The 21357-nt window shown below is 49.9% G+C and overlaps 1 protein-coding gene across 2 annotated transcripts; it reads right to left on the bottom strand.

Annotated features, from left to right (window-relative positions):
• Window positions 1-2174: 2174 nt before the first annotated feature.
• Window positions 2175-20144, bottom strand: BCAT2 (branched chain amino acid transaminase 2). 2 transcript variants are annotated; one of them, XM_049901429.1, is made up of 11 exons: window positions 19984-20142; window positions 15301-15372; window positions 14728-14931; window positions 7126-7236; window positions 6918-7037; window positions 6428-6591; window positions 4971-5113; window positions 4695-4780; window positions 4335-4475; window positions 4184-4258; window positions 2178-3244 (listed from the first exon to the last, which is right to left on the bottom strand). In XM_049901429.1, exons 1-11 carry the CDS (start codon window positions 20005-20007, stop codon window positions 3206-3208), a joined length of 1179 nt encoding a protein of 392 aa, XP_049757386.1. In that variant the 5' UTR covers window positions 20008-20142; the 3' UTR covers window positions 2178-3205. The 2 variants fall into 2 exon arrangements, with proteins under 2 accessions (XP_049757387.1, XP_049757386.1); XM_049901430.1 differs by lacking the exons at window positions 14728-14931; window positions 15301-15372 and having other exon boundaries at window positions 2175-3244; window positions 19984-20144.
• Window positions 20145-21357: the final 1213 nt, after the last annotated feature.

The following is a 21357-nucleotide window of genomic DNA, read 5'->3' on the forward strand; positions in this document are numbered from 1 at the left end:
GAGTTCTTATAATAGTGGTCTCATACAATATTTGTCCTTTTGCAACTGACTAATTTCACTCAGCATAATGCCTTCCAGATTCCTCCATGTTATGAAATGTTTCACAGATTCATCATTGTTCTTTATTGATGCATAGTATTCCATTGTGTGAATATATCATAAGTTATTTATCCATTCATCCATTGATGGGCATCTTGGTTGCTTCCATCGTTTTGCTATTGTAAACAGTGCTGCAATGAACATGGGCGTGCGTATATCTGTTCGTGTAAAGGCTCTTATTTCTCTAGGATATATTTCAAGGAGTGGGATTGCTGGATCATATGGTAATTCTATTTCTAGCTTTCTAAGGAAGCACCAAATTGATTTCCAAAGTGGTCATACCATTTTACATTTCCACCAGCAGTGTTTAAGTGTTCCAGTGTCTCCACAGCCTCTCCAACATTTATTGTTTTGTGAGCAACTGGTTTTTAAAAGTTCATTTAAAAATAACAATATTTAACCTATTACGTGTCAACGTATTCCTGTTTAGTCTTTGTTTCTGCTACCTCAAGTGATCTCCCTGAGCCTACTTCCTCAGGATGACCTCTGACCCTGTTTATCTCCTAAGGAGGGCCACTTGTCCTTTCTTGATCACTCCCTCAGGGACTCTTAGTTAGCAATTTCATCTTGGTCTTTGTTTGGAGCCAGGTCACTGCCAGCATCTAAATTGGCTACTCTTGCTTGAGTCAGGAATTCTTGAGCACAATCAGCTCTGACCACAGAGAAAACAGCCACAAAGTTTTTGGCTGCAAGTGCCTTCCCACCCAAAACAAAACTAAATTAAAACACTCTGCAAATAACAAACAACCAGACAAAATTAGCTTCAACAGGTTTTTGTTTTACTTTGAAAAAAAAAGTCCAGAAATCAGAGGCTTCAGAGTTGAAGGACTCTGGTTTTCTCATCTCTGTCATCTGCCACCCTCAGTGTGCGGACAACAGCACTCTTGGTGGGCACAAAATGGCTGCAGCAGCTCCGAGCATCACACTGCACTGCCGAAGCAGGGAGGGAAGAAAAGAAGAAGTAGCCTTCCTTGATTCTTCTCCCAGGGAATGAAAGCTTTCCCAGAGACCTCCAGCAAATTTTCCCTAGCTTCTCCTTGGCCTGGCAGTTCAAAACCTTCAGCTGCTCTTTGGAAATTCTATGGGGCAGTTCTACTCTGTCTTATAAGGTCACTAGGAGTCATAATGGACTCCATGGCAATGTTTTTTTTTTCCTCCTTGGCCCAGGACTTGCCTTGAGCAATCACCGACAAAAGGGAATAAGAGGGTGTGCTGCCCCAACATGCTGGAATTCTCCTTGAATTGCAGAAGCTTGATGACTGATGGATAGGCCACAGTGTCTATCCAATAGTCCCACAGGGTCTACCTCCAGCAGGGCTGTGACCTGCCACAGCAAACTGGACCAGAGAGATAAAGTGACACGCCCAAGGCCACACAGCAAGCTGATAACAGAGGCACATTTGAATCCAGACATGCAACCGGATGGATGTGCCTGGTCCTAATGCCTGGCTTTTTTCCACATTTAAAAAAAAAAAAAAAAATTATTGCTTTCAAGTTGATTCTGACTCATAGCAACCCTACAGGACAGAATAGAACCGCCTCATAGGGTTTCCAAGGAGTGGATTCGAACTGCCCACCTTTTGGTTAGCAACCTGAGCTCTTAGCCACTGTGCCATAGAGATTATTTGAATGTGTGTGAGAGGGCAAAGATCAGAACATGCAGAATCACAGAGACAAATAAACGGGGACTAGGTTTTAGAAATGGAGCCCTGGTGGCACAATGGTGAAGCACTTTGCTGCTAGCCAAAAGGTTGGTGGTTCGAACCCTCTCCGCAGCTTCATGGGAGAAAGTCACAGAGATCTGTTTCCATAGAAAACCCTATGGGACAGCTCTACTCTGTCTCATGGGGTGGCTAGGAGTCTCAATCGACTTGACAGCACCCAACAACAACAGACTTTAGAAATGAGGCAAAGGTAATTCAGCGATAGAATTCTCAAATTCCATGTGGAGACTGTGGTTGGATTCCTAGCCAGTGCACCTTATGCACACCCACCACCTGTCTGTCAGTGGAGGTTTTCGTGTTCAGTAGAGCTTCCAGACTAAGACAGACTAGGAAGAAAAGCCTGGTGACCTACTTCCGAAAATCAGCCAATGAAAACTCTATGGATCACAATGGTCCTCTCTGCAACTGGTCACGGAAATGGCAGAGGACTAGCCTGTGTTTTTTTCCTTTGTGCATGGGGTTGATTGTCGGCAGCTAATAGATTTTAGAAACTTCTTCATGTTCACCTCCTCCAACAGTATCATGCATCACCCTTCTGGCCCATCATCTGCAGTACTGGCTAGGGTGCTGGGGAGCCATAGGGAGGCAGTGAGCAGGGGAGGGGCAGGGGAGGTCTGGGTGTAGAAAGACCCCTTTGGGGCCATGTAGCAGACATACAGGAAGCAAGAGTCCAGGGAACAGGCTGGAACAAAGAGTCCAGGCAAGGGAAGACAAGGCCTGACCTGGAGCTCCAGCTGAGGGGACAGACATTTAGGGGACAGGACGAATAGGGTTTGCTGACTGGCTGAACCATGTGGCTGTTCCCAAGGTAGGTAAGTAGAGGGAGGAGCCGATAGGTGGGGAAAAATGTTAAATTCAGTTTGGGATGAAATGGAAAGGCCTCTCCCAGGGGAGGGAAGATGGCCAGGACACTGGCTTGGTTTGCTGGGTCCCTGAGAAAGAAACGGGCCGAGGACAAGTCTTCCTGGTTAAGACTCCGGGGTCCCCGAGTCGCATCACTGGAGATGACAGCTAAAGTCTTGATCTTTGGCATTTTATTTCAAAATTGCAGCAAGAAGAAAAAAAATCAACGGCAGCACCAGGTAGTCTGGCCAGAGAACGGAGAGATGTGGAGTCTTGACCACACGACACGGTGCAGTGGGGGGACCAAATCCCCAAGGCCCGAGAGGTGGGACTAGGAGCCAGGACGCCTGGGTCTGGCCCTTATGGCTTTGGGATGTAGCAACCACATGGGGGAGCCCGAGACCCAGGCGTCCCGGGACCGAGTCTTTTTTTTCATATTGCACTTCAGGTGAGTCATTGGCCGGAAGTGGGCAAAGGCTTGCGGTAGCCAAACGCTACACGTCGGTGCATCCGACGGTGGTGAAGGACAGCCCGCGGAGTCACACCGGGAGCATCCACTCATGGGCGCTTGTTCCGTACTGCGAGGCAACGGAGACGGAGCGTGAGGGAAGCTGCACTGCAACTCCCAGCAGCCCCTGGGGCGTCCCAGACTGAGCGCTTACGGAGCTGCGCCCAGAGCCACATGGGAAATGTAGTCCAATTCCTAGAAGCCCGCGGACAGTCATGGGGAGGAGGAATCAAGACAAAGAGGGCGTAGAGGCTCGAGGGAGATATGGTTCTGTAGAAAGGAGTTATTGTAAGGCTCTGAAGGCTCTTGGGAAAAGTAGTTCTTAGCTGGGAAAGCCCGGATGGTCAAGGGAGGTGTAGTTCTATGTCCCGAGGAACAGGAGTTTACAGAAGCTCAGTGAATGGTTGTTCCAGGTCTGGACTGCCAGGAAAGGCGCCCAGAGGTTCTCGGAAAACATACCTCAGCTCAAAAGAACGGGAATGCCTCCAGAGGCTCCTGTGAGGAGCTATTCTCAGGCCAGAGAAGGAGCCAAGGTCCAGAGGCTCGTGGGAGGAAGATTTCTCACGCCAAAGGGATACCCAGGGCTCAGAGGCTCATAGGAGGCGGACTTCTGAAGCCAGATGGCTGGCTTAGGTCCCAGAGGGTCATGGAAAGGGGATTTCCCACACCAGAAGGCTATCTAGTGACCCAGTGCGCACGGGGAAGAGGATTTGTCACACCCGTTTACCCAGGGGCCGCAGAGGCTCGTGGAAAGGGGCATTTCTCAAGCCAAAGAGCTAGCCCAGGGTTCCACAGGCTCACAGGAAAAGGTTATTAGCCCCAGCGGGGTGCTCCTGGCCAGAGATTCATGGAATGCAGCCTCAGCACAATGCCCCAAAGGCTGGTGGGAGGGGCTGTTATCTGCTTCTCAGACAAAGCGAGGGTAAATCAGCTTTCAGTTCAGAAGTTTATAGGGGAACTTCTCTGGGGAACAAAGCCTCCTGCCTATTTCCCCGTGGGTGTACCTCACCTGAATTGCCTTCAGCTCCTTCTGGAGGCGGAGGATAAGCTCAGGCCCATTTTCCATGGTGGGAATGTGAAGTTGCTGGGGAAGAAGGGGCCATGAGGACCAGGCATCTCTCCCTTCTTTCCTCCCACCGCCAAAGACAGCTTTGTCTTACCTTGCCTTGGTACAGGATTTTGTGCACCGGGCAAACCTGGCAAGCCGTGCCTGAGCCAAAGACTTCACGCACCCGCCCCGCCTCCAGCGCCCGCAACAGCTCATTCATGGTAACCTTTCGCTGCGCAACCCGGAACTCACCCTGCAGGGTAGGGTGAAGGGACAGAGATAAACGTGAGCCTAGAGGGTGGCCCTGCTGCAGTCCCCTGCCTCGCCCTCCCAGAGATCCAAGGGGGGACACGGAAAGCCAGAGAGAGGTGGACAGAGACCCAGAGACATGCCGATGTGCCCCAGCTCCCCCACTACAGACCCCTGACGCTCAGGCCCCCAGTACAGCGGGCCCATCACCCCGTGCCCTCACCCAGCTCTGAGCCAGGTCCAGCACACTCTGTCTGACGACTCCAGGCAGGATGACACCGTCCAGTGGGGGAGTCACCAACTCCAGTACTTGGTCAGGCAGAAGGGGTGGCGGTGTTACCTCACACCCTCATGCCCACCTGGTCCCCATCCTCTTAGGTGCCAAAACCCCCAGAATCCCTGGGGCCTGGGATCTGCTAGGTATGTGTTGTCTGGCACCCGCATCCCCCATGGGGTCTGGGAGAAGACCAGGGCCTCGCTGGGTCCTGGGTGGGCTCACCCCCATCCTCGTGGGTCCAGTAGACAAAGATGTTCATGGTGCCCACCTCAGTGAGCTGGTGGTCGGGCCCGCACAGCCAGAGGACCTGCTCACAGCCCCTCTTCTTCGCCTCCTGCTGCACAAACACCGTGGGCCCGTAGTTCCTGTCGTAGGGCAGCTGGGTTGGCCAGGCCCAGTCCTTGCACCACATGGTCTCAAGAGTCCCTCCATACACAGAGCAGACTCTGCCCCTCCCTGGCTCACAGCCCTCCAAGGCTCCCCAGTGTCCCAGGACAAGGCCCCAGCCCCTCTGCCTGGCGTTCAAGCCCCAGCCTGGCCCTTGAGCACTTGCTCAGCCTTTTGAAAAAACTGGGACTTGTTTTTCTTCCCTGGACACCTTCCGTAGCCCGGCTTCCCCCTACCCTATGTGCTGGTCCCTAGGATCCGAAATTGTTTACTACCTTTTGTACCCAGCAAACCATCTCCTTCCTCCCCACCAGCCTCAGTTGAGGGGTCACCTCCTTCATGAAGCCCTCTACCTCTCCCAGGCCTGGTCAGGCTATCGCTGGGCCTTCCTGATGCCCTGAGTCCCCTCCCAGAGCACACGTCACTCTGGACTGTGGGGCTCCCACCAGCCTGGAACCCCTGGGAGGGCAGGGCTCCTGTCTGACTCATCTGTGTCCCAGTGTCACCAGAAACAGTACCTGGCCCTCAGGAGACCTCAGGAGATGTGTGGAAAGACCCAGAAGAACCCCCAGTTGGGCCACACTTCCTGTCGTAGCAGGACCCATACTGCTCTCTCTTCTTGGACCACCAACTACCTCCACCCTGCCTTACTAAGTCAAAGCCCCAGGGAGGCAGATTTACACAGAAAGTCCACATGAGGGTGAGGAGCCCCGGTGGCCCAGCCTGGGTGTTCAGGGGAGGCTTCCTGGGGGAGAGACCCTTGAACTAAGTCCAAACTTCATTTCTGGGGGCTTTCTGAGGGCCAGGGAGTCCCTGGGTGGTGCAAACAATTAATGCACTTGCTGCTAAACAGAAGGTTGGAGGTTTGGATCCACTCAGGGGCACCTCAGAAGAAAGGCCTGGAGATCTACTTCCAGAAAATGAGCCACTGAAAACCCTACTGGAGCACAGGTCCACTGTGACACACACAGGGTTGCCATGAGTTGGAGTCAACTTGATGCCACCTGGTTTTTCCCCACTGACCTTCACCCAACCGTCCTGCCTCTCAGCCTGTTTGTTTGTCCACCTGTAAAATAATCCCCTTCTCCTCCGACTATTTGATTTCAGCGGAGATCACACTGAACCACAGGAGGAAACCAAGACTCTGAGCAAGGGTGTCACAAAGCTCTCCCAGCGGCATGAAACAGTACCAGGAAGGACAAGGAATGTGCCAAAGGCACACGGGAAAGCATGGGCACCAGAACCTGTGTCTCCACAGCCAATGCCCCAGGGGCTAGGCTGGGGCTGCTTACCCCCCCAACTTGTAGTCGCCAACCCCACCTATCCAGGCCCGCACGAAGGTTGGGTCCGCCAGGAGGGAGACAGGGGTCACAGCGTCTCCAGGGAAGTATGAGCCCACGGGGCAGAGGATGACAAAGAGGAGGGCTTGTGTGGAGAGGCCAACACCCAGCGAGGGCTGCAAAGGATAGAGGGGAGGGTGCATGAGGGACCCAGGAGTCTGGGTTTCCAGCCTTCTACCCCAGGCCCACGGGTTTGCTCTTCCCCAGATGGGGAGTCTGCACTACCCCCAAGCCCCTCCTCTCTCAGATGCAAAAGTCCCAGCCCCCACCCCCTCCTCCCTCAGACCCAGGAGTCCCAGCCCCTAGCCCCCTCCTCCCTCAGACCCAGGAGTCCCAGCCTCCACCCCACTCCTCCCTTAGACCCAGGAGCCCTGCTCCCTAGTTTCTCCCCTCCCTCCCCAGAGTCCTGACCCCAGCACCCCCAGCCCTGGGAATCGCCCACCTCATTCCCAATGTACACCGGCCTAACATAGAGGCTGGTGCCGGTGTCCTCCGGAACCCAGTCTTTGTCCACTTCAATGAGCCGGCGGATACATTCGAGCAACTCAGCCTTGTCGAAAGTCTGGGCAGATATCAGGATGAGTCAGAGGAGCCTCCTCCTGGCCAGCCCCAGTCCGCGCCCACCTCTCGTTCAGGTCAAGGCCCCTTACCGGGAGGCAGAGACGCTGGGCTGAGCGCAGCATGCGGTCCATGTTGAGCCAGGGTCGGAAGAGACGCACCCGCTGGTCTTGGCCTTTGAACGCTTTCATGCCTTCAAAGAGCTGCAGGGAACAAGGGCTCAGAGATCACAGGCCACCATGGAGTCAGGGGAGACAGCAGGAGACATCAAGACTGAGAGAGACTGAGACACAAAGACACAGAGAGACAGAGACAAAGACAGAAAGGCCGATAAGACTAAGTCACAGAGAGAAATGAAAAGAGACAGACAGAGGTAGACAACTCAAGAAGCCAAAGGACAGAGACCAGTTAGAGTCAAATAGGGAGAGCCAGACAAGCAGAGAACAGCCTGCTTAAACCCGTCTCAGTTCACTGTTCATATATTACAGGAATGATAATGTTTTAAGCGTCCTTCTGTTCAATGCCACTGGGTATATGTAGAAATTGTTGAGATGGCATATGCTTTGTAATGTGTATTTTCATAACAATAAAAAAAAAAAATGATTCTTGTATACCAGAGAAACATAGAAACACTCATGGATGAAATAATACGTCTGGGATTTACTTCAAGATCATACAGAAAAGAAGAGGGTAGAGGCTCAGATGAAAGAAGTTGTGGCCAACAGATGCCAACTGATGAAGCCGGGCAATAGGGGTATGGGGTATGCATTATATTATTCTCTCTACTTTTATTTTTGAAATTTCCTATAGTAAAAAAAAAATTAATACGGAAAAAAAATTCAATGACCCGTCATTGTTTTCAGGATAAAGTCCAAATCCTCACCTCGGCCTTTGAGGCCTCCTGCAATCTAGCCTCTCCTATACTAACACTGCCCACTTTACCCATGGCTGTCAAGTGAATTCCAACTCATAGCAATCCTAAAGGATAGAGTAGAACTGCCCCTAGGGTTTCCAAGGCTGTAATCTTTAAGGAAGCAGGCTGTCACATCTTTCTCCTGTGGAGTGACTGGTGGTTTCAAACTGCTGACCTTTCGGTTAGCAGCTGAGTGCTTAACCACTGCACCACCAGGGCTCCTTCTCTGCCCACTAATCAAGAAAACCAAACCTGTTGCCATCAAGTTGATTCCGACTCATAGCCACCTTACAGGACAGAGTAGAACTGCCCCAAAGGGCTTCCAAGGAGAGACTGGAGGATTTGAACTGCCGACCTTTTAGTTAGCAGCCAAGCTCTTAAACACTGCGCCACCAGGGCTCCTTCTCTGCCCAGTGGTTCCCCCATTATTGCCACCATGGTCTCCTCTTCTCCTAGGTGGTCCTAGGCTCCTCCTAAGCCCAGGTTTTGCACTTGCTGGGGCCTCTGCTAGGAAACTCCTCACTTGACCTCATTTCTTTCAGCGCATCTCTCAGCTTAAATCTTGCATCATTCATGGTGTTGCCTTCACCCACAGAAAGGTCAGGGTGTCTGAATACTGCCTTATTGCAGACTGCAAGTGCCCTCAGGGCAGGGACCACACCTGATATGTTCAGCAGAGTACCCCCATCCCTGTCTCCAGAGCAGTGCTTAGCAGTCATAGGTGTTTGTTGAACAAAGGAATGAAATAAAAATAAAAAACATGCAAAATTGACCGGGACATTTTTTAAAAGAAAGGGAAGAAGGGGTGGGAGGAGTATACGTGTATGCAGGGCAGGGAAGGAAATAGCCTTATCAGATAGTAAAACAAATTATAAACCTATAACACTTAAAACAAAATAACATTGGTATATTAAACAATGGAATAGCCTAGAAAATGGATTATAAATCAATGGGCGAAACATGAGTAACTCAACAAATGGTATTGGGACAACCAAATATCCACCTAGATTTTTCAAAAAATTGAATTGGATCCCTACCTCATACCTCACACTAGGAAAAACTCCACGTAGATTAAAGATTTAAATGACAAAAAAAGAAATCAAGCCATAAAAAATGTAGAAAAAAAACACAAGATAATGGTTTTATGTCTTGGATTGAAGATGGTCCCAAATATGATAAATTACAGAAGCTTAAAAAAGAAAAGATTGATACATTTGACTACATAAAAATAAACCATTTTCCACATGACACAAACCAAAGGAAAATTTTCAACTCATATCACAAAGGTTACCTTCACTAAAATATAAAGTGTTCCTACAAATCAATTTTTAAAAACCCAACCTGATGAGAAAACGAGCCTAGAAAACGGACAGTTTACAATAAAAGAAATACAAATGGTTTTTAAGCTTGTAAAAAAAATGCTCAACTTCACTGATAATTAGGGGAAAAACGAAAATTAAAATGACTTTGAGATACCTTTAAAACCACTTAAACCAAACCAAACTCGTTGCCATCAAGTCAATTCCAACTCATAGCAACCATACAGGACACAGTAGAACTGCCCTACAGGGCTTCCAAGGCTGTAATCTTTATGGAAGCAGTCTGCCACATCCTTCTCCCTCAGAGCTGCTGGTGGGTTCAAACCGGTTACCTTTCAGTTAGCAGGCCAGTGCTTTACCACTGTGCCATCAGGGTTCCTCTAAAACCACACAGGGGACTGGAAAAGGTTTTTTAAGAAGTTTGACAAGGCTTGTCTAGGGTACGGGAAACAGGTTCTGCTGGTGGAAGTGGAACTTAATACAACTTCTATGGAAATAAATGTAGCAATACCTTTCAAAATTACAAAGGCACCTACCCTTTGACTCAACAGTTCTAGAAACTGAGCTGACAGATTTACTTGTATTTTTTTTTTCTATTGGACCTTTTGTTGTTGTTGAGAATATACACAGTAAAACATACACCAATTCAACAATTTCTGCATGTACCATTTAGTGATACTGATTATATTCTTCCAATTGTACAACCATTCTCACCCTCCTTTTCTGAGTTATTCCTCCCCCATTAATATAAACTCACTGCCCCCAAGGTTCCTATCTCATCTATGGAGTTGCTGTTGTCACTTTGATCCCATATAGACAGTTCTTAAAAGATCATATGCTCAAGGCAGACACTTTTTATTAGTTAAGCTACACTATTGTCTGGTTTTAAGAAGACTTCGGGGGAGATATACATATATACATACATTTTTTTAATCTTACTTTTGATGAAGGTTTATAGAACAAAGTAGCTTCTCATTAAACAGTTGGTACACATTTTGTGATATTGGTTACCAACCCCACGACATGTCAAATTCTCCCTTCTTGATCTTGAGTTCCCAATCGCCAGCTTTTCTGTCCCCTCCTGCATTCTAGTCCTTGCCCCTGGGCTGGTGTGCCCCTTCAGTCTTGTTTTGTTTTATGGGCCTATCTAATCTTTGGCTGAAGGGTGAACCTCAGGATTCTGGGGATATTTTTGGTTTAAGGTTTAAAGATTATAACAGGGTAATAGTTTCAGGGATTCAGGCAACCTTCATGGCTACAGGAAGTCTGGAGTCCATGAAAACCTGAAATTCTCTTTTGCATTTTCCCATTTTTGAAGTAGGCTGTAATCTTTACGGAAAGCAGATTGCCTGGTCTTTCTCCTGTGGAGCAGCTGGGTGGGTTTAAACCACCAACCTCTCAGTCAGCAACCAAGCACTTAACTGCTGAACCACCAAAAATCAAAAAAAACAAACCTGTTACTGTTGACTCAATTCTGACTCAGAGCAACCCTACAGGACACAGTAGGACTGCCCCATAGGGTTTCCAAGGAGCAGCTGTTCATCCAGCCTCCATGGCTCCAGAAAGTCTGGAGTCAATAAGATTTGTAAACCTGTTCTGCATTTTTCCCCTTTTGATTGGGATACAATAGGATTCCCCCTTTTGATCAAAATGTTCAATAATGGTAGCCAGGCACCATCCAGTTCTTCTAGTCTCCTGACAAAGGAAGCAATTGTTCTAGGAGGTAATTAGTCACACATTCCATACCCTACTCCTCTTCCTGACTCTCTTTCTTCCTCTGTTGCTCCAGGAAATAGAGACCAATTGTCATGCTTTGGATGGCTGCTTGCAAGCTTTTAAGACCTCAGGTACTATGCAAGGAACTAGGAGGTAGAACAGAAGTTCTAAACACTTTATTAGGCCAATTAACTGGGGTATCCCATGAAACAATGATGCTAAACCTCTAAACCAAGGAACCAAATCCCAGGGGGTTTCTGGTTGTACATAAGCAGTCTCAGCAGCTACATTTTTGTTGTTGTTGTTGTCACTTGCATTTAAAGGGAGTGATGCCGGCACTAGGTTATTAATTGCAACATTGTCTATAATAGCACAAGACCAGAAACAACCTTCCAGTCCAACAATGAGGGACTGATATTTTAAATGAGGTGTACTGTTAGGGTGAAATACTACCCAGCAGTAATAAACAAGAGAAAAGCGCTTCAAAAGCTGTTACAGAAGAAATCTCCAAGACACAGTAAAGGTAGAAAGCAAGGTACCAAAGAGTGAGTGCACAAATACATCAATGTGTGTATCCAGAAAGAAGCATTCTAGAAGGCCATGGAAAATGGTAACGGGTTTGCTTCTTGGGAGTGCTACGAAGTGGCCGGATTTGGGAGAAGTATATCCTTTCTTGTACATTTTGAATTTTAAACTATGTGAATATATGACCCATTTTTTAAAAGACTTTTTTAATTAAAAAAACACTCTGCCCTGAGATAATCTTTAAACCTTAAACCAAAAATATCCCCCGAAATCAGCTTAAAACTGAACAGTAGTTTAGCTTAACAAGTGGGAAAAAAAAAGTCTGCCTTGAGCATTATGCTCTTTTAAGAACTATCTATATGGGATCAGATTGACAACAGGAACTAGTAAGATTCGTTAGAAGCCTTAGAGAGCAGTGGGTTTATGTTAATGAGGGAGGAACAACTCAGAAAAGGAGGGTGAGAATGGCTGTACAACTGAAAGAGTGTAATCAATGTCACTAGAAATGGTGAATTGGTATATGTTTTCTGTGTATATGCTCAATAACAACAAAATTAAAAACAAAAACACTGTTATGGATTGAGTTGTGTCCTTCCAAAATATGTGTTGTACTTGTAAATATGGTCCTGTTTGGAAATAGGATTTCACTTGTTATGTTAATGAAGGCATTTCAGGGTTGGATGGGTCCTAAACCTAATCACTTATGAGTTATAAAAAGACCAGAATAAACACAGAGACACACCAGGGGGAAAGACAGACGCTATGTGAGAACCATGTACAAGAACGCCTGAGGCTACCAACAAGGAAGACATTGACATGGCCGAGACCCTGATTTGGACTTTTAACCTCCAGAATTGTGAGAAAATGAATTCATTCTTTAAAGCCATCCACTTACGTTATTTGTATCACAATAGCACTAGGTAAATAAAACACACTCCAAATCAAATGAAGTGAAAAAATAATTCAGGCAGATAGGGACAGAAAGTAGATTAGTGGTTGCCAAGGGCTTGGGGAAGAGCGGATGGAGAGTAATTGCTTAATAGGTTTGGAGTTTCTTTCTATTTGGAATGCTGAAAATGTTCTGGAACTAGACAGTGGTGATAGTTGCACAACATTGTAAATGTATTTAATGCCACTAAGTTGTACACTTTAAAATGATAAATTTCATGTTATATGTATTTTACCACAATGTTAAAAAAATAATTAAAATACAGTGGTCTTCCTGCTATTCCAGGCATGCGTTAGAGTGAGGTTGACATGGGGACATGACTCTCCTATGTCCTCAGTTGGCCTCAGCTGCCCTGTATGAGAGTCCAGGCATTGTAGAAATGTATGTTTTACACGCCAGGGCCTCTAAGCTCCATACTTCCTCTGTGTTCACTCAACTGAAGAAAAAATACTGGGTCCCAAGGCTGAAGGGCAACCTGGCTGTGCTGGGCAGAATGGAGAGGAAAATAAATAATGATCTCAGGGAACCATCTTCCTGGGGGATGAGCAAGCATAATTCTGACTGTCCTTGATGCTTGCCTTAGTATCCAACTGCTACCCAACTGAATCTGTACAGAATAGTTGGAACTAATTCAATGTCCAGTAGTAGGCGGAAAAAAAAATTCTCCAAATTCTGAACATTTTGGTCAAAGATTCTGTAGAAGAATCCTGATCAAAAGAGGAAAAATGCTGGAGAGAATTACAAATTCTCATGGAATCCAGGCATTATGGAGCCATTGAGACTGGATAAACCCCTGAAACTACTGCTCTGAGATAATCTTTAAAACTTAAACCAAAAATATTCCCTGAAGTTTTCTTTAAACCAAACAATAGTTGAGCTTAATTAGTAAAGAACATTCACCTTGAGCACTGTGCTCTTTTAAAGACTGACCTATATGGGATCAAACTGACAACAGCAACTCAAAAAATTGGATAGGAAGCTTAGGGGACAGTGAGTTCATGTTAATGGAGGAGGAACAATTTGGAAACGGAGGGTGAGAATGGTTGCACAGCTTAAAGAATATAAACAATGGCACTGAGCTGTACATGTAGAAATTGCTGAACCGGTGTATGTTCTGCTGTGTATATTCTCAACAAGAACAAAAATAAAATAAATTATTAAATTTAAAACAAAGAGAGAATAACATGATAGTCATAAAACCCCAAAGTCACAGAATCATGCTCTAGAGGACAAAAATGACCCAAATTGCAAACCAATTACTGGGGCTGTAACATGAGCGTCCAAATCTCATCTCAACAAAATTTTCCTAACAAAGGCTTTGCTTTTGAAATTAAAAAAAAAAGACTTTGCGTTTAGCCATAGCTTTAAGTCACTATACCAAACGCCTCCTGGATCTCTGTCCTAGAAACCAAACAGGCTCCTCACACTCACCACTTTCCATGAAGTTGCTCCCCATCCTAGGTCCCCACTTGAGGGCAGTCACACAGTCCACCTGGCCAGACCCCCAGGTGCTATCCTCACTCTTTCCTCCCCTCCTCCCCCTGCCCCAGCCTGTCAGACCCTGTGTCTGTCCCTCGGTCTCTCTGCCCTGTCCCTTCCTGTCCATCCACACAGCCCCAGCCTAGCCCCAGCTCCAGCCTCATCCTCTCCTGCCTGGATTTTAGCCCAGCCTCCTCCTGGTCTCCAGCCTCTCTCCTCCCACTCATCCTCCACACAACCCAGGCAGTGCCTCACTAACCCCAGACCTGGCCCTGCTCATGGCTCCCTGGGTGTGTGGACAATGTCCCTCCTCTGAGCTCCTGTGTGGCCCCAATGAAGTCGCTAGCCTCCTCCTCCAATCCTCCAATCCCCAAGCCCCCCAAAATCTGCCAGGCTCTTCCCCTCTCAGGCACTTGGTACTGCCTATCCCCTCTCCCCCTAAGACCCTCAAGCTCCTCTCTTTAGCAAGAGAAGCCTCGCTTTCTTTCCAGTTAGAGGCCTGATCAGGAGTACCTCTGGCCTCCCACAATGCCTCTGCTGCGTCCATTAGCACACAGACCACACTGGGTTGTTAGCAAATGTGCAGTATTCAAGTGAAGGAACTGGGATTGTTCAGCTCGGGGAAGCCAGCATCACCCAGCAAAAGGCCTGGAACATGGATGGTGGATGCACAGGTAGAAGAAACACACAAAAAACAAAAACCCAACGAACAAGATAGAGCAAGGGGTGTGGGGGAGCACAGCAGGGGGCAAGAGACACTGAGGGAAGGGGAGAGAGGCCAGCGCTTCGCCACCTGCAGGGAGTAGTGGAGGCCTGAACAGGCCGGGTGCAGCGTGAGGTTCTGGAATGGCTTGATTCGGGGCTGGCCCCAGCCCTTATCCCTGGTCCATTCCACCATTAGCATGTGGTCGGTGAATGTACTTCCAAACACCAGGGGCTCACTGGGATTGGGCTTCTTATGAGGCTCCTTTGTCATTTCCAGATGTAGGTCTGTAGCCTATGAAAAGACAGGGGACCCAAGTGTCCTGGAACTTGGCTTCAGCCTCCAAGTGGAAAAACTCTAACTCCCATGAACCCCTGGGACACAGCCCCATAGAGAAGAGGGGCTTGTAGCCCCAGAGCCTTCTGGGAAATGTAGTTCCCTCCCATTCCCACTGCCTGACGGCAGGCTATTAGACTATCCCACTGCCACTCAGCTCTCACTTCTGGGCCCTGAACCCTTTGGAGATGCTCAAATCCGGCCCCTAGCCTCCTCCTCCCTCAGACCCAGGAGTCCAGGCCCCCAGATGCTTCTCCCTCAGACCCAGCAGTCCCAAGCCCCTGCCCCTCCTCCCTCAGACCCAGGAGTCCCAGCCCCTCCTTTCACCTTGAAGCTGGAGGAGACACATCTTCTGGAACCACACAGAAGCCAAGGGACAGGAAGTTTTCGGGCCCAAATCTGGGGGTGGGAAGAGAATTAAGAAAGGAGGTGGGGCCAAGAGTGGGAGAAAGCAGGGGGCCCTTGCACCCCCTTGGCTACCTCCTTTCCTTGGGTGGCCCTTCTGGCCTGCTCTGTTCCAGGCCCAGTGCATTCTGGCCAAGTCCTTTGACCGTCTGATCAGTGTGTAGGGTGAGGGATTCCTGAAGGAGGCCAAATCAAAGCCCATCCCCAGGAAAGAGGTAAAATTAGCACCCCTTCCCTTCTCTGCCTCCTGCACAGCTGAGCAAAGTCAAACACAGGCGCCTCCCACTCCAGGGACTTTGGCCCCAGCCCTGTGACCAGCTCAGAGGAGATGACGACGAGGGAAGGTGCACAGGTAAGTGAAGGCCTCTCGGGGACCCAAATTCTGACAAAAGTTAGAAAAGTGAGGGTCCTACCGGTGATGCTTCCCCAGGACCCAGGAGTCTGGGCTCCAGGCCCCTCCTCCCTCAGACCCTGGAGTCTGGGACCCCCCCAACTCCTTCCTCCCTCAGACCCAGGAATCCAAGTCCTTATTCTTTCAGGATATTAGGGCACTGACTGGGCTCTGAGGCTGTCTGAAGCCCCCAGCCCCACACCTTGGATACCACTTTGGCAGTGACTTCAATTCGCATTAGAGCCCATGGCTGAAGGGCTCCACATGGAAGTGGGGGCCACTCGGGGTGCCAGGGCCACCTCAGCTGTTACTGGACAATGCTCAGGTGCGCCCCCCCGCCCCGCTTTGGCTTTGCCTGAAACCCACAGTGGAGAGTAGGTCTGGCTGTGTCCAGCAGGGTGGCCCTTCCCCAGTGTCCTTTGACCTCATACTCTCCCTTTCCCTAGCTGCAGGAGGCAGCTTGGTGGTGGTTGTGAGGCTGGGGGAAACAGAGCAGCCCAGCCTGCTCCTGCCCTCTGAGAACCGACATGAGTGGGAGCAGTCACTGGCCAGGAGGTGAGCTGTAAGGGAGGCCAGGGCTGTGATCCTGCTGTGTCCTAAAGTCTGGGTTACCAAGTCTGAGGTGTAGTCTAGGATGGGGCGGAGCCCAAGAGCTTCTGGGAGGATCAGTGTGAGTGCACAGCATCGCCTCTAGGGGGCAATGTGTGCCCAGCACAGCCTTGTGGCCGTGCTTCTGTCTAGGAAGGGAAAGGACACCCACAGTGTGGAGAGAGGACAGATACATGGGATGGAGACAGCCAGCATAGGAGTAGGAGAGCAACCCTCAGGGAGAATAGAGACAGACACAGAGCCAGAATGGGAAAGCTAAAAGAGAGGAAAGTGGAAGAATGAGGAAAAAGATAGAGACACAGAAATGAAAAACATAAGCTGAAAGGAATGGAAAGTGAGGCCAAGAGATATCAAAACAGATATGGTTATGGAGGGAGAAAGGCCAAGACAAAGAGAGAAAAAGAAACTCAGGCAAGGAAGTGAAGGCAAGAGAAATGAAGAAACAGTACTGACAGCCAGACAAAGAGGAGCCGAGAGAGAGAGAGAGAGAGAGAGAGAGAACGAGGGGAAAGGGGGAGGCAGACAAAGCCCAAGACTTCAGGTGACAGAGCACAGAGTGGCAGGGAGGCCCAGAGAAATGAGGAAAGACTGGGAGAGGCAGAGCAATGGGGAGATATGGTCAGAGATGCTGAGAGACAGAGACAACAGGAGAGAGGGAAAGAAGGTGAGAGGCAGAAAAGCCAACTGCCACAAGGAGGCAGAGAGGAGGCACCGGGCACAGTGCCTGGGCACAGTGCCCCTAGTGGCCCCAGAGGGAGTCCCTGGGTGATGCAAACAGTTAATTAACAGGCTTGGCAGCTCACCAAAAGTTCAGAGGTTTGAGTCTACCCAGGAGCGCCCTGAAAGACTTGGCAATCTATTTCTGAAAACTCAGCCTTTGAAAACCCTATGGAAAACAGTTCTATTCTGACACACATGGGATCACTATGAGTTGAAATCAACTTGACAGCAACTGGTTGGTTGGTGGCCCCAAAGACCCTGTCAGGCTGGGAGAAGCTGCGTTTCTCCTCCTGGAGTATTACTCTAAGAACAGGGGTCTCAGCTGTGGAAAGGTGCCCCACCATCTTGGCACCCAAAAAAAAAAAACAAAAAACAAACCCATTGCTGTCGGGTCAACCCTGACTCATGGCGACCCCATATGTGTCAGGATAAAACTGCTAAATAGGATTTTTAAGGATGTGACACTTTGGAAGTAGACTGACAGGACTTTCTTCCGAGGCATCTCTGGGTGGACTCATACTGTCAACCTTTTAGTTAGTAGCTGAGTGCTTAACTATTTGTGTCACAAAGACGACCTTTCTGACACCTCGAACTGTAGGAATTGGGCCCAAAGGTGACCCAGATTGTCAGACACCCCCAACCTCACACCTGCACTATTGGAACAAAGGGTGTAAGAGGATTAGGGCTGAACTGCTGTTGTGGTTGGGTGTCATGTAGTCAATTCCAACTCATAGTGATCCCATGTGACAGAGTAGAACTGCCCCATTGGGTTTTCTTGGCTGTAATCATCATGGGAGCAGGCCTTTCTCCCAAGGAGCTGCTGGGTGAGTGTGAAATGCCTTTAACTGGTGGGCTACCAGGGCTCCTTGAGGCTGAATGAAGAAATGAAAAAGGATGAAGGGAAGAGGGTTGCATAGGGCAGAATTCTGGAATATGATGGAGCCCCCACTATGTCCCATTTCAGCCCAGGACTGCCCCCACCTCAACTCAGGACTTTCCTCCCACTACAGGATGTCACCACTCATGCCAAAGCCCAGGACTGTCCCCACATCACAGCCCAGGAGAGTCCCCATATAGCACAGTGCTGTCACCGTCTCAGCCAAGGACCATTCCCATCACAGCCCAAAACTGTCATTGTCATGGCTCAGGGCTGACCCCATCCCACCCAGGACTCTCCACATCACAACCCCAGGCTGTCCCCATCACTACCAAGGACTGGCCCCACCACAGCCAAGTACTGTCCCAACACAACTCAGGACTGTCCCTTCCCACCAAAACCCAGGCCCTTCCCCACCACAGCCCAGCATTGTCCCTGTCAAAGCCCAGGACTGTGTCCTACAAACCCGAGGGCTATTCCCACATCACAGCCCAGGGTGGCCCCATCATAGTCCAGTACTGTCTCTACCACAGCCCATGACCATCCTGGTGACATGCTAGGACTGTGCCCATCACCAGCCAGGAATATCCCCTTCACCAGCCCAGTATGTCCCATGACACCCCAGAACTATCCCCATTATTGTGCAGGCCAGCCCCTGCAAGACTGTCCCACTATGGCCCAGCTCTGTCCCCTTCCCACCCCAGGAATGTCCCCATACTACAATACAGGAGTGTACTCATCCTAGCTCAGGTTTCTCCACATCACAGCCCCAGACTCTCCTCATTACAGCCCAAAACTCATCAGACCCCACAACTGTCCTGTGATGACCCAGGACTCTCCACAACACAACCCCAAACCGTACCCATCAAAGCCCATGTCTAACCCCTAACACAGCCCAGGAGTATCACCATCAGAGCCCAGATTGTCCCTGTCATAGCTCAGGACTCTGTCTCGGTTACAACCACCAAGATTCTAAGAAAGTGAAAATTACATCAGTCTGAGAAAGGAAAATTCTTCCCTGCTATTCATCAGACAAGGAACCCTGGTGGCTGCTAACCGAAAGGTTGGTTGTTCAAACCCACCCAGCAGTGCCGAAAGAGAAGGACCTGGTGATCTGCTTCTGTAAAGATTACAGCCTAGTAAACCCTATGGGGCACTTCTACTCTGTCACATGGGGTCCCTAGGACTCGAAATCGACAGCACCCAACAACAACAGCATTTATCGGACTGGTTAGAACAAATCAGACACAGTCAAGAGCAAAGTGAACAGGAAAGGCTGCTTCCCCCAAGGTTAGGCTGCAGCTGTCAAACCCTCACATTCGCCTCCTTCTTGGAGTTGCTACTGTTTTTCTCCCTGAGAAATGTTCTCTCTAAAACCACAGACTCTGCTGGCTGTTTGACATCATCTCAGTAAGAACAGAACATCTCGGTCTTGCCTGGACGATCTGTGTCACCTGGAGGATCTATGTCACCTTGACACAGAGAAGCAGCCACGATTTCCAACCCAGGTGCAGAGCCTCAGAAGAGGGGCTCAGAATGCGGCATTCTACATCTAACTTAACCTTTAAAAAAAAAAACCTTTAGTGCCCAAGAAATAGGGCTCTGAGTCCACTTACCAGGCCAGACCTGAGGCTGAGCTCTGTACCCTCATCCCACCCATAATCCTGGAATCCTGGGGCCCTTATCCCGGCGCCCCCACACGCTGGTGGCTCCCTCCTTAACCCCCCTAACATTCCCGCATTACAGCACTACCCTCACCCCGTGTCCCCTTCTCCATGGGTCTCCCTGACTCCCCTTCCGAGTCCACCCCATCCGACTCTACTCAACTACCCTATAAAGAGCCTCGTGCTCCTTTCCAAGGGACCCGCGCCTACTCGGCAACCCAGAGAGGAATCCGAGCGCCAGAGGAGCCGCGCCAAGCCGGACCGGCTGCACGCAAGTGGTCCCTTCCGGGAGTGCGCCTCCCCTCGGCGTTCCTCAGCCCCCCAGCCCGGGGTCCCGAACCCACCTGCCCCAGTGCGGCAGCAGCCATGGTCGGTGCGGCGGGTAACTGTGTCCGCTAGGGGCTAGGCTCCAGCGAAACACGTTCCGGCCCCACCCCTCGCACGCCCCTTTTCGCAGGATGGCCGCCCGCGGGCACCCGGGACCTCGCCAGTGATAGGGCGCCCCAGGGAGCCGGCTCGGCTGCAGAGCGCACGCGCGGGGACCTGGGGTGCGGAGAGGCGGGAGTTGACACGTATCCCCCCTCCCCAGGCTCAGTTCCAGTCACACTCTTGCTGGGCCAGAGCGGTTTTCAAAAATGTATTTTGGAAACGTCTGCATACCATGATCGCTTCGTGAACAGGAAGAACACGCTGTAAATGTAGGAGAGGTGCACGTGTCACGTAAATGCACAGAAAAAGGGAAACCCCCCCAAAAACCTGTTGCCTTGGAGTTGATTCCGACTCATAGCGCCCCTAAAGGACGGAGCAGAACTTTCCCATGGGGCTTCCAAGGAGAGGCTGCTGACCTTTTGGTTAGCAGCCATAGCCCCTAACCGCTGTGCCACCAGGGCCCCGAAAAAGGGAAAAGTTTGGAAAAAAGAGCTTTTACGAAAACAGCAGGTAAGGATGGAGTTTCCACTCGGCAGAGTGGATACGTCCCTGTTTGAAAAGTTTTTCTTTCAAACGAGAAGGTGTCTAAAACTTTCATGTTTTTATAAGATAAAAACGCACGCGGGTCGCCGTGTCTCCTTCCAGTCGGGCTCGTCAGCGAGGCCCGAATTCCAACCCCTTTTCCTCCCCCCCGCCCCGCATTTATCAGTGACTCTCCCAGAACAGACCCCAGGGCCCGGCTTCCAGCTTATGCCTTTGTGTCTCCTCAGTTAGAGGAACCCAGATTCCCAGTCAGCCAACTACAATCCTGCAGGATCCCCAGCAACTGAACCCTGGGCCAGTGCCCCCTGTATCTTTACTGTCGGTCGTTGTACCCACAACCTTCCGTGGTCAGGGTCCCCCAACTTCCTGCACCCGGGTTAACGTGACACCAAAATCTTGTCCCTGCTGTATCTTCAAAATGCGATCACTAGCCCACTGTGCGTCCGAAATTCAACTCTGAGACATTTGGCCCCCAAATTCGGCCCCCATCATGCCCCCAAATCCTGTCCCTGGGTCACTGCCCAACCCTTCCCCTCACAGGCCCAGGCAGCCAAATCACTAACCCACCCCAGCAGGATGTTGCCCGGTTTTTCTTTCTCCCGCCCCACCCTCTTCCCCCACTCCTGGCCCCGGGCTGTAGGGACAGCGCCCACCCCCGGCTCCTGCTCCGGCTCCCGCCGCGGCCTATCCCCGACTGCCGCACAGTGGCGGCCAATCGGCGGCATCCATACAGCTCCACCCCCGCA

This window comes from Elephas maximus, chromosome 11 (assembly GCF_024166365.1).
Source record: "Elephas maximus indicus isolate mEleMax1 chromosome 11, mEleMax1 primary haplotype, whole genome shotgun sequence".
In the NCBI taxonomy this organism is placed as follows: domain Eukaryota; kingdom Metazoa; phylum Chordata; class Mammalia; order Proboscidea; family Elephantidae; genus Elephas; species Elephas maximus.